The sequence below is a fragment of the Eriocheir sinensis genome, chromosome 9 (genome assembly GCF_024679095.1).
Source record: "Eriocheir sinensis breed Jianghai 21 chromosome 9, ASM2467909v1, whole genome shotgun sequence".
NCBI lineage: Eukaryota > Metazoa > Arthropoda > Malacostraca > Decapoda > Varunidae > Eriocheir > Eriocheir sinensis.
In genome coordinates, this window is record NC_066517.1 from 4,739,313 (window position 1) to 4,759,614 (window position 20,302).

Sequence of the window (20,302 nt, forward strand, 5' to 3'; positions counted from 1 at the left end):
AAATCATATTTAAATCATCTGTAACGATTAAAAAAAAGCAACTTTGGTAAATAATAATAATTTAAAGGATTTCTTTTTTAGATCAAAACAAGATATATATTTATATCTGGATATAGCTCACACAGTTCCTCGTTTTATTCTTTTTACTCCTTTCGTTTGTCTCGATGTATATACTTATCATTACTAGATGGGGGAACTTTTTTTTTTTTTTTTTGGCTTTATTCATTTTCATTTCCGAAATCATTGTTCCTCACTAAGACTCTTCTGCCTTTTCTCTTTTTTTTTTAATTAAAGTAATCCCTCTCGTATCCGGACGTCCCGTGTCCGTGTGCTCAGTATCGGGATACTTTGCTTTGGCTCTGTTACATCCGTACCCGAATTTACTTGTCCATATCCAAACAATAAGTTCCGACATGGCTGGTCGGGTCGGCTTACACACTAAAATCATCAATACATTTACATTATTGTATGCTGTTGGTGGATTTTGTTATTTATGCATTGTTTCCTTTTGTCTAGCATTACATTGGATATTCCTATATGTGTTCTAACGTCTAAATGCTACAACTGAGAGACAAAGAAAAACTTTCAAAATTAAAAGGAAGTAAATTGTTCGTCATACATATTGTGTCGTTAGGATATTTCAAAATGTAACGGATTTTGTTCGTATTCAGATGATCCGATCGCTCTATGTCGGATACGGGACGGATTATTGTTATTTAATATTTATATGCCTCCTATAGCGACAGCAGGCTATTTTATAGGGCTTATTTCATTGCCTTCGTATTCTAGTGCTCAGTGTGCCTAGCTACGACTTCGCGGGCTCGGGTTCAAATTCCCGGACATGCGGCGTTGAGCTCACTCGGCTGTTCATCTTTACTTTCGGGCTGGTCGATAAATGGGTACCTGGGGAGATCTGGGGAAGGTAAATTGTGACACTCCCCGATTTCACATTGCCCCGTGCCCCGGGGTTATTGGTTCTGAACTACCACAGGCTCTAAGATCCTACGGTTCGGAGATGAGCACCGCAGCCACGCGCAGCCATATCGTTTACATCTACCTTTACGTATTCCACGGCTCCAGACATATACTGGCGAGAGCAAATTTTATCTTTAGTGCCTCTCGTGATATATGATCCAGTTGCTCTTTTTGTCCAAAGCCACTAAAGACAGCGTTTAATTGATAATCTGAACATCATGTTCATGATAGTTTGCCTCTTAACGATGGTAAAAAAAAAAAAAGTCATCTGGTGTGGGTGTGACTTGAACCCGGGTCTTCTCGATCACCACGCCCGCTCGCTGGTCACTTGGTCACCACCTCCCCATGCTCCTTACTCCGCACACCCTTCATTTTAGCGCGATATCAGCTCATTTACTCAGAAAATCTATGAATAGTAAATAGTCGATGCGATCCATTGCTTATGTGTTCGATCTGTCACTTCGCTGATGGGTTGGCTCCTAGGAAATAATGTAACGGGGTTACCGGGGGGCGTTTAAAGGGCGTTCATTAAGACTTCAGCTTCCTTAAGGCAAATATATTCGTAGCCTATATGTACAAGAAGCGTCGTAGCGAAAGCGACTCCGTTGTGTGTCAGTCGGACTCTCGTGAAGGAGTGACGAGTTACAGGTTGGAAAATAATTGTTACAATTGGTCACGTACGTCAAGGTGACCTCCACGCACAATGAAATGCTATGTATACAAAACTGAGACGGTAAACACTGACGGACTACATTCCTATAAGGTGGCGTGATCTATCTGTCGTGGGGTTTTTCCATTGACAATTGTATGCCTAATTCGTGGTGATATTAAATAATAATAATAATACATTGATATCCTACTATAACACTGCTCGGCCACGCTACCTGTGTTATAGTAGGATATCAATGTATTATTATTATTATTTAATATCACAACGAATTAGGCATACAATTGTCAATTTTTTTTTTATAGAATTATTTTTTTTCATATACCCATAACATTATGACATTCCATTATAACCTTAACTTCTATTACATCTAACTGGCACCTTGCTAGCCATTCTTTCTTGTTTTTTTTAGGGTTTCGGTGCAAACTATTAATTCATACACGTTACGTTTATTGGTTAATATTTACAGCTATCAAAATATGCTCCTATATTGTAACTGATTAACACCATATTATGAACAAAGACTCTCGCTAAACTCGGCGACACTTTTAAGCATTTAATACAGACCACAGACGAAGAGGGTACGGAACACGATACTAAAACCGGTGAATTTACAAGGTAATCTTATGTTCAGGCACTCATTATTTATCAGTTCCAGAGATCATTCCCCCCGGGTCCGTCGGAATACTTACAACCCACTCAAAGTTCAAGAACTACCTCACCATCAACCCCTCGCAACAGCCGCAGCATCGCAGGCTCAAAGTAAGGCCTCTCTCACCTGTAGTTTTTGCAAACAATCAGGACATTCTGAACATTCTTGCTTCGCGAAACGTAGGGAATCAACACACTCAAGACAGGGCTCTGATAGGAGATCAGGAGGTTACAGGGGCGGGCATCATTCATCACACAGGAACCCTAGGCCAAACCATCAGCGGAAGGCTGCCTTTTGCCTTGTCCACGGGAATTGTTTTCATGATTCAGACAGTTGTTCTGCAATACAAAAGGCCAAGGAGGAACAGAAGTACAAGTCCTCGGCGGACAGTAAACCACACTCCTCTTCTCAGAATAAAAAGACATGACTTCGTGACAGCCCCAAGGCGTACATCCAAGTCTCCCTTAATTAAGGACAATACTAATTGGGAGCAGCTTGACTCCGTCATTGCCGCCTTGGGACGGACAAGCATAATTGCCCTCCCTTGCAAGGTGGGCAAAATTTCACTCACCTTAGCGGTAGACACAGGTGCGACAGTCAATGTCATCTCAGACTCCGCTTACAGGTCACTGACACGACAGGCGAGAGGGGAAAATTGGCCGCTCCAAGAGAACGACCTGAATGTGGTAGGCGTGACGGGCACCACTTTGGGAATCCTTGGGCGAGTACCACTAACAGTCAGCTTACATGAAAAGGTATGTCCCTTTCGAGATTTCTTTTATGTCTCTAGCAGGTTTGCCTTACCTGTGGATGGGATCTTAGGATTAAACGCCATGAAAGACCTGCACATAACCATAAACCCTGAAAGCAACGCGATCGTGTATCAAGGCCGACGCATAGAGGGGATGGTAAATCCATCGCCTCTGTCACCTGTAATCCCACCCTCAGAGGGGGAAAATGACCAACCCACCACAGACTCAGGCCCTGCGACCGCCCAAGTGTCACCTCTTACGGTCAAACCATACGAAAACATTGCAGACTTGTGGCGGACAGTAACGGCAGTCGTAGAAGGTCCTCAAATAGTTCCGGATCGGGCTGCAAAACTTGTTAAAATCCGGTTGCCTAACGCCCCTCCAACGGGCAGTGATGTGTGTATCGACGGACCTCCTCACATACACCGCGTGACGGTGGAGGTAACTCTCGGGACAGTCAAGGAGTAGGTATTGCAAAGGCATTGGTAATAAACACGTCTGGATCCCCAGTATCCTTAAAACACGGTGTTAGATTATGCCAGTGTCTAGTGTATGGGAGAAATGTCGCCCCGGAACCAGCTGAATACCCTTCAGCCCAAGTCTCAGGCATAACCTCGGCGTGTCAGGCTTCTCCCGAACAAGACACAGCTAATTTAGAGGCATTCCTAAAAGTTGCACACTATTCCGAAACTAAGCCAACCTTAGTCCAGCTACTGGACCATTATAGGGGGGCGCTTGCTCTACCAGGCGAGTCGCTTGGAGTTACGCAGTGTGCTGAACACCACATTAAGTTAAAACCCAATACAAATCCTGTATATATCAATGCGTACAAACTCCCCCACAGTCAGAGGGAGGTCGTGGAACAAACTTATCTCTGAAATGTTAGAACAAGGTGTCATCAAAGAATCGAATTCCCCGTCGAATTCACCCTTGTTTCTGATTCCAAAGAAAGACGGTTCTTATCGTCCTGTGATTGATTTCCGGCGTGTGAACAACCTCGACCGTGGATGATCATTTTCCGCTTCCTGTTCTTAGAGATATTCTGATGTGTCTCGGTAGAGGAAATAAAGTATCTACGAGTCTTAATCTGGTCAGTGGCTACTGGCAACTGCCCATGGCCCCCGAGTCACGTGAAATAACGGCTTTCAGCACACCTCATGGCCACTATGAGTGGACGAGGATGCCGTTCGGGCTCAAAGGAGCTCCCTTGACCTTCCAAAGGACACTGAACAGTATTTTTGGTGACTTGCTGGGCAACTCTGTCTATGTGTATTTAGACGACATCATCATAGCAAGTAAAGACGTGCATGCACACATGGAAACACTAAAAGCAGTCCTACACAGACTTCAAGAGGTCGGATTAAAGCTCAAAATCACCAAATGTGAATTTTTAAAGCCTCGGATCAAGTTCTTGGGGCATGTCGTGGATGAATTCGGCATCCACACAGTGGACGACAAAATAAAAGCTGTTGCCGAGTTCCTTCAGCCAACGTCTGCGGACAAGGTACGGTCTTTCTTGGGTGTCGCAGGTTATTACAGGCCTTTCATAAAGGACTTCGCAGCACGCGCGAGTCCCCTAACCCATCTATTAAAGAAAGACGTACCATTTCAGTGGCTCCCAGCTCAACAAACGAGCTTTGAGGATTTAAAGAAAGCGCTTACACAGGCTCCGGTCCTTGTCTTTCCGGATTTCAAGGACCCCTTTCAGCTTTGTACCGACGCTTCGGCTAGTGGATTAGGAGCCGCTCTGATGCAAACAGATAAGTCCGGCAAAAAGCATGTAATAGCGTTCGCCAGTCGAGTACTAACAGCTCCGGAAAAGAACTATTCTGTTACCCACCTAGAGGCTCTTGCCATTGTGTGGGCTCTGAAGCATTTTCGAGACATAGTGATGGGGTACAAAATCGTGGTGTATACGGACCACGCGGCCATAACTGATCTTTTTAAGGGAAAAAACCTACACGGTCGTCTGGCAAGATGGTTCTTAACGATCCAAGCATACAATCCGGAGATAAAATATATCACCGGGAAAACAAATGTGGTCGCAGATGCCTTATCTCGGAATATTCCGATAGGCACGATTACCACCCCAGAGGTCATCCACAACTTCACTTCACCTGAGCTACACACTGCTCAGCGAGACCATCCTGTGTGGAAGAGGTTAATTTACGCCCTCGAGTCGGGAGACGAAACAACCCTTCCTGAATTGCCAGTTCCCTTTTCATAATTCTTCCTATCAGAGGACAACCTCCTTTGTAGGTCATGGCCAACCAAACCGGTACCTATAGAACAACTGGTCATCCCAGACAAATACGTCCCCGTGACGCTTAAGCTGGTCCATAACACACCCATTGCGGGTCACCCAGGAAGAGACAAGACGCTATCTGTCACCAGACGAAAATTCTACTGGCCCACATTACGGGTTGATGTAGAAAAACATGTCGCACATTGAGTCGTTTGTGCTAAGCACAAGGGGTCCGTAAAAGGGCCAGCACCTATGTTGCAATACCCAGTACCAGAGGCGCCATGGGATGTTGTTAATATAGACTTATTACAGCTCCCGCAGACCCAACATGGTTCGCGCTATTTATTGGTGTGCGTCGACCAGTTCTCTAGGTTTCTAGTTCTAGCGCATCTCAAGGACAAGACAGCCACACGCGTGGCCCATGCCCTCGTGACTCACGTGTTGTGTCCACATTCGTCTCCTCGAATTCTTTTGAGTGACAATGGCACCGCGTTTAGGAACTCAGTATTGAGCGAAATATGCGCTTAGTTTAACATCACGCAATCCTTCATCACAGCTTACCACCCAGCTGCTAATGGGTTGGCGGAGAGGGCTAATAGGAAAATCTTACAGGTCCTCAGGCCTATCGTGAACGATCTCCACGATAACTGGGAGGATTGGCTATCGCATATAGCCGCTTCCATAAATACGTCGGTAAACGACTCTACGGGGAAGTCTCCCTACTACATCTTATATGGGGTGGAGAAACGTCTTCCGTACGACTTCCTAACAAAACCACAACAACCTCTCTACAACATTGATAGGTACGCACAACAGCAGATGCATATGTTTTCCAAGATACACTCAGAAGTTGGGTGTACGTTAAAAGCTACGAAGGTTGAAATGATGTCAACACAACACAAACAGGCCGTCCCGGTGAATTTAAAAGAGGGTGACACAGTCATGATTAAGCAAGCGGAAAGGAGTTCGAAACTGGGGGCTAAATTTGTGGGTCCTTACCGAGTTGTTCGGAATGTTAGGGGAAATTGGTTCGAGGTTCTCGAGTCGAATAGTGGAGTCAGTCTAGAAGTTCACAGTGATCGTCTGAAAGTAATTCCCTCACCTTTGGACCTTGATATTGGTAATTCCTCCTCAGAGTCAAATGTTCAACAAGATAATCCCAACACCCATAGCTATAACTTGAGACCACGGGTTTAAATACTTCTTTCCCACCACTTTCAGATCATGATGTTGCGTTTTCTGATCATCTTGTTGTTCCTCGGCTCCCTGCTTGCAACGACACCCATCCACCTGAAGCCTGCCGCCCTCACGGCACACATAGGAGAGGTCTTCCTCATAGAAGATGTGCTCCTCGTAAAATATCCATATACTTCCTTGACCAACACCACTGACACAATCAGGATAGTCTCAGAAAAACTACTCGGCATGGCAGACGCCATACGGGCTACCAAGACTAGGGAATCAAAGGCACCTTCTGGTACCAACTCTCTGAATCTTTTTCAACTACTGGAGGATAGGATTCTGCTCTTGCGGGGAAAAGTTGATGAGGTAGACATGGATTATACTTTTCACTCAGTTCACTCTCGGGTAAAGAGGGGGTTGCTCAACATCGTTGGGTCCGCCTCAAAGTTCCTCTTCGGTACGGCTACCGACGAGGACGTATGCGATTTGCGGGACCACTACGCTCATGTACTTTCCTTTGCTGCCCGAAATCGCAGGGTGATCAATGCCAATTGTAGAAAACTTGCGCGGTTGCATACTAACATTGAGGAACTGCTAGAGCAGACAAATAAGATGGTAGAGGTTATCAACATAGTTGTCAAACAGATCGACCAGGTGACTCAGTTTCTCCTCCTAGATCAGGCCTTGCATGTATTGGAAAACGTCATTAACTCTGTCGCAACGGCAAATCAGCAGGTTATTAGCAACATGGTTGATGCAGCGCACGATAGAGTCACACCTGCCTTGTTCCCTCTACACGATTTGAGAACGACTGTCCATATCGGGTATCAAAATTACAGCCTAACATCTTTATTCAACTCAGACATGAGTCAATATTTTTACCCCTTGATTGAGTCCAGCCTCATCCCCGATGCCATAATCATTCAAGTTCCATTTCAGACGGCGGACGTGTTTGAGGCACACGGAATTGTCCCGTTCCCTTTTTCAGCTAAGGACAATGTGTTAGCCCTGGACACGTCCCCGTCTCTTGTTCTAATCGCGAAGGATTTCGCTCTGTATTCAACGGGTAGCTACTCACTCTTGCAATATTGCAAGGAGACGGTCTTCGGGCGATTATATTGCTCTGCGTCTCTCTTTGCCTTCCTACCAGTTCGGGGAGGGGTATGCGAGATCGCCCTCACCCGCGTGAACGCGTCTGACGCTCTTTCCCTGTGCCCTGACAAGCAGCTACCACCAACACCTGTTTTCCATAAGAACTTTCAGGGTCTGCATTATTTCTATTTCCCTATGTCCTTCTATGTATCAGTCATCTGCCCGGAGGGTACCACTTATCAACGGGTTACTGGTCACTATGCCATAGCGGAAGCATGCTATATCCGCTTCAGGAACTTAACGACTCAAGGCTGGAGACTGCAGAACGCTTAGCCTCAGACCTTACTATTATTTCCGATTGGGGCAAGAAGAACCTGGTGTCCTTCAACGCCTCAAAAACACAGTTTCTCCACCTATCCACTCGACACAATCTTCCAAACAACTATCCCCTATTCTTTGACAACACCCAGCTATCACCTTCCTCAACACTAAACATTCTCGGTCTATCCTTAACTCAAAATCTCAACTGGAAACTTCATATCTCATCTCTTACTAAATCAGCTTCCTCGAGGCTGGGCGTTCTGTACCGTCTCCGCCAGTTCTTCTCCCCTGCACAGTTGCTGTCCATATACAGGGGCCTTGTCCGCCCTCGTATGGAGTATGCATCTGTAATGGGGGCTCCCCACACAGCTCTTCTGGACAGAGTGGGCTAGAGTGGAGGCTCTTCGTCTCATCAGCTCTCCTCCTCATACTGATAGTCTTCTACCTCTTAAATTCCGCCGCAATGTTGCCTCTCTTTCTATCTTCTATCGATATTTCCACGCTTACTGCTCTTCTGAACTTGCTAACTGCATGCCTCCCCCCCTCCCGCGGCACCGCTGCACTCGACTTTCTACTCATGCTCATCCCTATACTGTCCAAACCCCTTATGCAAGAGTTAACCAGCATCTTCACTCTTTCATCCCTCACGCTGGTAAACTCTGGAACAATCTTCCTTCATCTGTATTCCCTCCTGCCTACGACTTAAACTCTTTCAAGAGGAGGGTATCAGGACACCTCTCCTCCCGAAACTGACCTATCTTTCGGCCACCTCTTTGGATTCTTCTTAGGAGCAGTGAGTAGCGGGCTTTTTTTTTTTATTAATGTGCCCTTGAACTGTCTCCTTTGCTGTAAAAAAAAAAAAAAAAAAAAAAAATAACATAACAACGTACCCGTCCCGGATCCGTCTGGTTTTCACGGCCAGTATTTCCCATCGAGTGTTTCCTCTACGGTCTCTCGATAACATTCACTTCTCCAGCATCTCTTATGTGACTAATTCCCTTAATTCATTGTCTTTCGCAAACAAAACGGAGTTTGCGGAAACCCTGGAGGAAACGCTGCCTGAATACCTGCATCTCCCCTACCTGTACCCTGAATTTTTTGTACCAATGTTTCTGATGTTCGTCAGTCTCGTCGTCATGTGCTACCTTATTAGGAGGAACTCTGTCCTGCACGATTATTTGGTTGTGCAGACACGGCGACTGGATGCAGGGAGGCCACTGGCAAGGTAGTTTTTCCTTTTCTCAAGCAAGTCAGAGGACAGAAACCTGGCGTTCCCCTGCTCCTATACTTAACATTGTACTATGTTTCACTAATGTGTGTTTCACTACTGTATTTTTTTTTTAGGAGCTAGATGAACGTTTCATTGTCTGTAACTATGCCAGTTGATAGCTTTTATACATGTGTCCTTATATTTATCTTTTGAGAGATTTCTTATGTTTCATGTCACACACGTTGTGTTTTACCTCTCACTATTTATATTATAACTCCACATATGTTCTTACATAGCCAGTGTTTTAATGTAATTGTATCATAGGCAGTCTGCTTGACAAACTCCCACTATGTATGTTCATGGTAACTAGACTACTATTTAGATTTTTGTATATCACAAGGTCGGGATCACTGGTAGGTGACCGAGCAGTGTTATAGTAGGATATCAATGTATTATTATTATTAATTAATATCACCACGAATTAGGCATACCATTGTCAATGGAAAAAACCCACGACAGATAGATCACGCCACCTTATAGGAATGTCGTCCGTCAGTGTTTACCGTCTCAGTTTTGGATACATCGCATTTCATAGTGCGTGGAGGTCACCTTGACGTACGTGACCAATTGTAACAATTATTTTCCAACCTGTAACTCGTCACTCCTTCACGAGAGTCCGACTGACACACAACGGAGTCGCTTTCGCTACGACGCTTCTTGTACATATAGGCTACGAATATATTTGCCTTAAGGAAGCTGAAGTCTTAACGCCCTTTAAAAGCCCCCCGGTAACCCCGTTACAATAAGCTGTCTTTACTTCGTACATAAGGTAAATATTGATTGGAATTTTTTTCTTGCATTTTGTTAGTTAAAACTAAAACAGTCTGCATTCAGTATTGGCAGATCAGGATAAGTGAGTCACAGTTGCAACAGTTTCCATGAGGTCTCTTCTGTGTCATGATGTTTAGCATAAAATTGTAAATTTATTTTGTTCATTCTCCCATATGAAATCGTGCACTTTTTTAAGGATTATGAGTTTGCTCCCCTTCCTCCGCCTACCATAATATCCCCTTATTTTCCATACTTAATCGGTTGTCATACCTCTCCTTTCTCCCCACCCGCTCCCCACCCCCTCATGTACTTCCTTTCTCTATCTAGATTCGGGCGACGAGGTGCCGATTCAAGACGTCTCTCCTCTCCTCGCTCATTTCATCGGGGTGTTGGCTGCCTTCGTGCTTACCCTCACCGTTATCATCGTGGCTACCAAGCTAAAATGTCGAGTAAGGGCCTTCACCTTGGGTAGCACCGGAGGTGGCAAAAGCGAGGAGAGTGATGATGACAGCAGGAGAAAAGTTGAGGGCGATGAGCATTCTCGATTGTGAGGAGAGAGCTATGGGAACGCTTTCGTTGCATCAGCAGCAGCAACAACGCCAGCAGATGCAGCAACAGTTACCACAGCAAACTCAACAGCACCAACTCTATTTCGGAGTGCACCCATCTCATGAAATAGGTAAAAACAATCAATGAAAACTGGTTAAACAGTTGCAGTGCAGGTGAATTATTTTACGAGAGGATTTTTACATATTTTATGAACGTTACATCCTCTTCCCCCCAAAAAAATCAAACACACACACACACACACACACACACACACACACACACACACACACACACACTAATAATATATATAACAATATTTACTATTATTATAATAATAATGATAATAATAATAATAGTAATACATTATTATTATTATTATTATTATTATTATTATTATTATTATTATTATTATTATTATTATTATTATTATTATTATTATTAACAATTATAATATAATTAGTAACAATACTATTAATAACAATAACATTAATAATAATAATAATAATAATAATAATAATAATAATAATAATAATAATAATAATAATAATTCTAAAAATAATAATAGTAATGGTGACAGCAGCAACCTCCTTAATAATTTAATATAAGAATTTTTGTTGTTAGTTATTTAAATTTTATCAGTATCATATATTTCAATACGATATTATCATCGATATAATTATTATTATTGTTGTTGTTGTTGGTCCCATTACATATCAGTACTGTTTCCATTGTCACATTTAACGTTATTTCATCTTTTATTATCTATTAGTATTATTATTCCTGCTTCTTTATATCACACATTCTTCATCTCTCTCTCTCTCTCTCTCTCTCTCTCTCTCTCTCTCTCTCTCTCTCTCTCTCTCTCTCTCTCTCTCTCTCTCTCTCTCTCTCTCTCTCTCTCTTCTGGAAACTATTCATAGACACCTGATATTCAGCCCTCTTATGGAAGCAGTGGGAAGGAAAGACACTGCCACGTCTTCTCTCCGTGAGTGACAACTGCATTTTAGTGTTCTCGAGGCCAATAGTACATGAGAAATTCCAGAAACTTTTATTTTATTTTTACGCTGTGGTGCAGGCATGTGCCAGCTAGCCAATAAAGAGCCGCTCTGATTTGGTTCCTTCTTGTCCCGGGACGTATTTGTGTTGCACGGACACCTCTTACTCTCCTTTGCGCCTGCGCCAAAGAAAAAGCACAGGAGATACCTCGCTTTAAGGGACTTGCGTTTTATGCCCTTACCCTCCAACTGAACTTCCTTTCATCTAAAAATCTCAAATTCTGAAACAAGGAAATTATAAAAAAGAGGTTGAATTTTAAAGCTAAGTACAGTGGAACTGCCTTTTGTTCCATACTGAGAAGTAGTAGGCTTATACATAGCTGGGCACGATAACAGAAAACCTTATTCCCGATAACCGATAACTGATAATGAAAAATCTTAACGGCGATAACCGATATTCGTTAACTAGAGACACAAATATAGGCGATAACCGATAACCGATACCCGATATAAATCCACAATTCCAATACTAGCTAGCGATAAGTCCGATAGGCGAAAACGATACTATATTGATATTTCGGATAGAACAACATTGATGAATTCAAATTTTCACTATCTGTATTTAAGGAAACTTACAAAACCTTAAAACCACAAGTTGACACGTACATATGGACGGTAATACTAAAACTGCCTGAATCGGTGTTGTGTTATCAGGCGTCCCCACCGTCAAAAATTGTTTACAAACACTGGTCTCTCGTGAACGGTGCATGCTCAGACCAGCAAGCGTAGACCTGTACAGTCTCAGAAAGCTTTTAAACCGTAATTAAGAGTTGCAGGAAGGCTGAATCAGACATGTAGTACCACTACCACCGTCCTCGCTGTTTCTAGAACGACACTCTGTACGAGATGTATTTATATGTACAGAGTGTACGTCGTTCTAGTAACAGCGAGGATGGTGGTACTGTATGTTTGATTCAGCTTTCCAGCAACTCTTAATGTGTTAAAAAAAGCATTGTGAGACTGAACAGGTCTACACTTAATGATCTGAGCATGCGCAGTCCTGAACACCAATGTTGTAAAAAGCGCCAGCTTTTGACGATGGGACACCAAATAACACAACACCGGGTGCCTTCAGTATCATGGCATGGTCACAAACGAATATGGAATATCAAATTTGAGGCAGTGAATAATCATTTTGGGGGCAAAGTTAAATGATTTTTCTCTATGATATATTGATTGTTGAGTAGCATAAAAAAAAAATAACCTAGTGTTTTAATTTTCATGATCTAAGCATGAAATCTCATCACCGAAGATATTTCATACCCCGAAGTTTTTTCATACAACACCGGGCGCCCGGGCCACGCATGCGTAGTAGGGAGACAGCGTTTTTTTCTGAGGCGGAAAAAAAGTAGCGATTATCGCTAGTTTGGTTACAAAAGTAACGAAGATACCGATATATATTTAAATAAGTAGCGGATGGTCGATAATCTGATTTTGTTATCAGCGATAAAGTATCGCGATAACTTATCGCGATAACGCCCAGCTATGGGCGGTCCAGTGGAGTGAGACGCTTACTTTAAGGGAACCGTCCGGTAGATTTTTATTTTGAAAACTATTGGACATAAAAATCTAACTCACTTTTATCTTTTAGACATGAATGATGTGAGAATATTGCATAAGTTTCAAAAGATTTTGATCAATAACAAAAAAAAATTATATACGAAAAAAAATATATTTTACAAATTTCAAAAATGTTCACTTCCAATCAGTTCATCACGTATTTAGGAAAAACTTTTACAGAAATACAAAACTTGCATGTGGTGAAACAAAAATAAAGAGCCGAATTTTCAGTTTCTCTCTTTTTTTTTTTCACTCGCGTTTAACGGTTCACGAATTTTCGTAAAAAAAAAAAAAATCTATCTTTATTGTAACTGTGCATTCATTCCTCTTTAAAATGGTATCTAAAACATCAAAATCGGTTAATATTTGGCGGAGAAAAAGGGAAAAATGGGAAAAAGCTTCGTTTCGAGAAAACGGCCTTCAAAGATTTTTTTCTTTTTCTCCTTTTTTCCTAGCTCTCAGAGCATTTATTGTTACTAGTCGCCAAAATTACATATTCTAAGTTTGCAAACATGTTTCTAAGAATATTCCTGATGCATGCTAGCTCTTGATAGCACACCTGGTCCCTCTTACAATGTAAGTAAAAAAAAAAAAATGTATTATCGTTCTAAAAATGAGGGTTTCAGAAAGCGCGACTTTCCGCATTGTCGCCAGGTTTTATCTATAATTTTCAGCCTCATACCCTTCACTGACACGTAATTTCTGCTTTTTCTTTGATCATCTAGCCGGAGTCTTAGCGTTTTCTCTGTTCTTCCTGAACCTATCATCAAATGACACTCTGAGGGCTCTGAGCTAGCAGGCCATGGGAGAGGTTGAGAAGACCTGGTATATTCTGTTGATCTTGGGCAGGGCAACGGTCCCTGCTTCGCGCCTCAATCAGTCGTACTCCAAGCAGCTTACAGGAAGGCAGGCTGTTTTTGTTATGGATAATGATATAATGGCCTAATTTTAATGAATTTTTACTGACTAAGTTGTTTGATATTTACTTACGTGTGTTGAATATGCTAAGGCGATATATGAAATAAAGAAGAGAAAAAAATAAAATATGAAAAATAATGCTCGAAACTAGGCCTATTTTGGATGACATCTTCTCAATAGTATATATATATATATATATATATATATATATATATATATATATATATATATATATATATATATATATATATATATATATATATATATATATATATATATATATATAACTGATAACTCCTCGAACCTCCTCCTCCGTTCTAATTTTCATTCTGTGGAACACCATCTCTCCTCCTCTAAACCTCACCTTCTCTTCCTCACCGAAACACAGGTTTCTGAGGCTACTGACAACAACCTCTACTCTGTTCCCTCCTACTATCTCTATCCTAAATTTCAATCCAAAGCTGGATGTAGCGTCTAAGTGCGCAACGATATCACTTGCTCTCGTGCCCATGACCTTGACTCTTCTGAATTTTCCACCATCTGGCTAAGACTTCATTGTCATTCTATTACTAAATACATCTGTGTTGTTTATCTCTCACCAAACTCTACTAACTATGTAAAACTCTTTGACTATTTGAACTCTAAAGTGGAGCGCATCTTGACCCACTCACCCTTCGCTGAAATCTCCATCTTGGGAGATTTCAATGTTCACCACCAGCTTTGGCTTTCATCCTCCTTCACTGACCAGCCTGGTGAACAAGCCTACAACTTTGCTCTCCTCAACGACCTAGAGCAGTTGGTTGAGCACCCTACTCGTATTCCCGACCGTCTTGGAGACAGGCCCAACATTCTAGACCTCTTCCTTACCTCTAATCATTCTGCTTACTCTGTCAAACTGTTCTCTCCGTTGGGCTCCTCTGATCATAACCTTATTTCTGTATCCTGTCCTATCGCTCCTATACATCCTCTGGACCCACCGAGGAGGCGATGCTTCTGGCATTTTGCTTCAGCTCGGTGGGACGACCTGAGGATGTACTTTTCCGATTTCCCATGGAATGATTACTGCTTCCAGGAGAGAGACCCCTCTGTGTGTGCTCTGTGCATCATAGAGGTGATTGTCTCTGGAATGGAGACATACATTCCACGTAATTTCTCTACTTCTCATGCTAAAAAGCCTTGGTTTAATCATGCTTGTTCTCGTGCTATTAAAGATAGAGAGGCAGCTCACAAAAGGTTCCAGAGCCTTCGAACTCCCACTAACTTTGATCTATACATTTCAGCCCGGAATCGTGCCAAATCTATTCTTCGACTTGCCAAAACTTTTTTTTATAAATAGAAAATGTCAACACTTTGCTTCTTCTAATTCTTTCCGTGACTTCTGGCATCTTGCCAAAAATATCTCCTCCAATTTCACTTCTTCCTCTTTCCCTCCTCTCCTTAACCCTGACGGCAGCACTGCAGTCTAATCTGTCTCTAAGGCTGAACACTTCGCTCAAACTTTCTGTAAGAACTCCACTCTGGACGATTCTGGGCATATTCCTCCTACTCATCCCCCCTCTGACTCCTCTATGCCTGTTATTAAGATTCTTCCTAATGATGTTTTCTATGCCCTCTGGCCTCAACTCTCAGAAGGCTTATGGACCTGATGGAGTGCCTCCTATTGTCCTTAAAAACTGTGCTTATGTACTGACACCCTGCCTGGTCAAACTCTTTCGTCTCTGCCTATCAACATCAATCTTTCCTTCCTGCTGGAAGTATGCCTTTGTACAGCCTGTGCCTAAGAAGGGTGACCGCTCCAGTCCCTCAAACTACCGCCCAATGCTTTACTTTCATGTCTATCTAAAGCTTTTGAATCAATCCTTAACCGGAAGATTCAAAAGCACCTTTCCACTTCTAATCTTCTATCTGGTCGCCAGTATGGATGGCGATCTTTTTGCTCTCTTAACTGACTCTTGGTCATCTCTCTTAGCAGTTTCGGTGAAACTTTCTCTGTTGCGTTAGACATATCGAAGCCTTCGATAGAGTCTGGCACCAGTCTTTGCTTTCTAAACTGCCCTCTTTCGGATTCTATCCCTCTCTCTGTTCCTTTACCTCCAGTTTCCTTTCCGGCCGTTCTATCTCTGCGGTGGTAGACGGTCACTGCTCTTCCCCTAAACCTATCAGCAGTGGCGTTCCACAGGGCTCTGTCCTATCACCCACTCTCTTCCTCTTATTCATCAATGATCTTCTTTCCATAACAAACTGTCCTGTCCACTCGTACGCCGACGACTCCACTCTGCATTATTCAAATTCTTTCAATAGAAGACCATCACAACAGGAAGTACACGACTCCAGACTGGAGGCTGCAGAACGCTTAACCTCAGACCTTGCTATCATTTCCAAATGGGGCAAAAGGAACCTTGTGTCCTTCAACGCCTCAAAAACTCAGTTTCTCCACCTATCAACTCGACACAATCTTCCAAACACCTATCTCTTATTCTTCGACAACACTCAGCTGTCACCTTCTTCAACACTAAACATCCTCGGTCTATCCTTAACTCAAAATCTCAACTGGAAACTTCATATCTCCTCTCTCGCTAAATCAGCTTCCTCTAGGTTGGGCGTTCTGTATCGTCTTCGCCAGTTCTTCTCCCCCGCGCAGTTGCTATCCATATACAGGGGCCTTATCCGCCATCGTTTGGAGTATGCATTTCACGTGTGGGGGGGCTCCACCAACACAGCTCTTCTGGACAGAGTGGAGGCTAAGGCTCTTCGTCTCATTAGCTCTCCTCCTCCATCTGATGGTCTTCTACCTCTTAAATTCCGCCGCGATGTGGCCTCTCTTTCTATCTTCTAACGATATTTCCACGCTGACTGCTCTTCTGAACTTGCTAACTGAATGCCTTCTCTACTCCCGCGGCCTCGCTGCACACGACTTTCTACTCATGCTCATCCCTATACTGTCCATACCCCTTATGCAAGAGTTAACCAGCATCTTCACTCTTTCATCTCTCACGCTGGTAAACTCTGGAACAATCTACCTTCATCTGTATTTCCTCCTGCCTACGACTTGAACTCTTTCAAGAGGAGGGTTTCAGGTCACCTCTCCTCCCGAATTTGACCATGTTTTTGGCCACCTCTTCTGATTCTTTTATGGGAACAGCGATTAGCGGGCTTTTTTTTTTATTATTGTTTTTAGTGCCCTTGAGCTGACTCCTTTGTTGTAAAAAAAAAAAAATTAATATATATATATATATATATATATATATATATATATATATATATATATATATATATATATATATATATATATATATATATATATATATATATATATACCTTACTATCATTTCCGATTGGGGTAGAAGGTACCTTGTGTCCTTCAATGACTCGAAAACTTAATTTATCCACCTATCAACTTGACACAATCTTCCAAACACCTATATCCTATTCTTCGACTACAATCAGCTATTACCTTCTTCAACACTAAACATCCTCGATCTATCCTTAACTGAAAATCTTAACTGGAAACTTCACATCTCTCTCACTAAATCAGCTTCCTCGAGGTTGGGCGTTTTGTATCGTCTCCGCTAGTTATTCTCCCCCGCACAGTTGCTATCCATATACAGTGGCCTTGTCCGCCCTCGTATGGAGCATGCATCTCACGTGTGGGGGGCTCCACTCACACATCTCTTCTGGGAAGAGTCTCTTTAGCTCTCCTCTTCCTACTGAGGGTCTTCTACCTCTTAAATTCAGTCGCGATGTTGCCTCTCTTTCTATCTTCTATCGATATTTTCACGCTGAACATGCTAACTCTATGCCTCCCCCCCTCCTGCGGGCTCGCCTCACTCGACTTTCTGATCAAGCTCATCCCTATACTGTCCAAACCCCTTATGCAAAAGTTAACCAGCATCTTCACTCTTTCATCCCTCACGCTTTTAAACTCTGGAACGATCTTCCTTCATCTGTATTTCCTCTTGCCTACGAATTGAACTCTTTCAAGATGAGGGTATCAGGACACCTCTCCTCCCGAAATTAATTTATCTTTTTGGTCACTCCTCTGGATTCTTTTCAAGACCAGTAAGTATCGGGTTTTTTTTCATTATTGTTTTCTTTTTTTTACGCCCTTGAATTGTCTCCTCTGCTGTAAATATATATATATATATATATATATATATATATATATATATATATATATATATATATATATATATATATATATATATATATATATATATATATATATTTTCTACAGAAAGGAGACATTTTCAAGGCATGAAAAAAAGCAATAATAAAAAAAAAACCTACTGCTCCCAATAGAGTACACAGGGTGGCCAAAAGGTCAATCGGAGGTGTCCTGAAAGTTCAAGTCAGCAGGAAATCAGAAGTTCAACGTGAGGGATGGCGTGAATGCTCGTGCATAAGGGGTTTGAACAACATGAGATGAGTGCAGTGAAATTGGGGGGAGAGGAAACCATGCAGTTAGCAAGCTCAGAAGAGCAGTTAGCGTGAAGATCGTTAGAAGATAGAAAGATAATCAACATTGCGACGGAATTAAGAGATAGGTTACTATCAGTAAGAGGAGGAGAGCTGATGAACAGAACCTCACACTCCTCTGTCCAATAGAGCTATTTGGTGGAGTCCTACCACACGTGAGATGCATACTCCATTTTATATATATATACATATATATATATATATATATATATATATATATATATATATATATATATATATATATATATATATATATATATATATATATATATATATATATATATATATATATATATATATATATATATATATATACATATATATATATATATATATATATATATATATATATATATATATATATATATATATATATATATATATATATATATATATATATATATATATATATATATATATATATATATATATATATATATATATATATATATATATATATATATATATATATATATATATATATATATATATATATATATATATATATATATATATATATATATATATATATATATATATATATATATATATATATATATATATATATATATATATATATATATATATATATATATATATATATATATATATAGACACAACAGCCAGCTTTAGACTAAAATTAAGGACAAAAACAGTAGAAGGGAACAAAATAGATTACTCTCACAAGCCTTGCACAGGCTGGTATATTTTACCTAAAGTTAATTGGTGTTGTTCTGTGAGGTGTGTGAAGGGGATCGCCTACTAGTGGACGTTCACAACTCTGTGCTTGGCTGCACCGACTCGATCCACTGGCACGGGATACACATGAAGAACCAACAGTATTACGACGGCGTGCCTTATCTCACGCAGTGCCCCATTGCTGGCAATGCCTTTCGCTACGACTTCCGGCCCGATGATTCTGGCACGTACTGGTGGCACTCTCACTCCGGTAAGTGCCGCAGAGACGTTGACGTAAACTTTTTTCAAGGGGGGTGTATCAGGACATCTTTAGGACAGTATTTGATCATGCTCTAAGGCTTCTGTATCCTTTTCTGTCCTTGGCTAGACTCCTGTACTGTAAAAACGAATCCCTTCCTTCTAAGACCTAAAATCTTTGTAGAGGGGAATATCAACACATCTCTGGAACTGACTGAACTCTTAATATTCTGTATTGAATTTAGTTTGCTTTGTCCCCATTTTGTTTTCTTTATGATAAGACTAAAAATAATAATTCTCCTCCCCAACAGGTCTGAATCGTGGCGAGGGCGTCTTCGGGGCCTTGGTGGTGCGGCAAGCAGAGGACCCTCACCGCAACCTCTACGACACCGACCTCCCCGAGCATGTCATGGTCATCCATGACTGGGGCCATGTGCCGATCACCTCGAAGTTCGCGAGTCGTCATCATAGCACCGACGACGACTTTGTCAGAACCATCTTGATTAACGGAAAAGGAAGGAACACCGCCATCCAGGTACACTAAACCAAGCTACTCAAGATTCAACTCATGGCATTAAGGTCCACTTTCAAGAACTTTTCGTTATGGGGGCCATTAGGATATTTTTAACGTGATTCGCGGGCCATACAAAATTATCAACTCAAAAAAATCAACCTGCTGTCTTTGGTCACATATTAAACTAGCTGTTTAAAAAAATGTTAATATTAACGTTTCAGTTTGAGATTCTTGGGACACATTGCAAATTATCAGATGAAAAATTACCCTAATTTTACTAGCCAGTGGACACATTAAACTCATCCCTAAAAAAAAATTAAATAATACCAATGGTTCAAACTGAGATTCTAACATAAAGGAATTTACC

The 20,302-nt window shown here is 41.5% G+C and overlaps 1 protein-coding gene across 1 annotated transcript in view; it reads left to right on the forward strand.

Moving 5' to 3' along the window:
* Positions 1–20,302, forward strand: part of LOC126996265 (uncharacterized) — a 65,864-nt gene that overhangs the window by 20,737 nt on the left and 24,825 nt on the right. The window contains exons 7-8 of the mRNA XM_050856642.1: positions 19,227–19,434; positions 19,733–19,956. Coding sequence (XP_050712599.1) covers positions 19,227–19,434; positions 19,733–19,956 — 432 coding nt within the window. The remainder of the gene's footprint in view (positions 1–19,226; positions 19,435–19,732; positions 19,957–20,302) is intronic.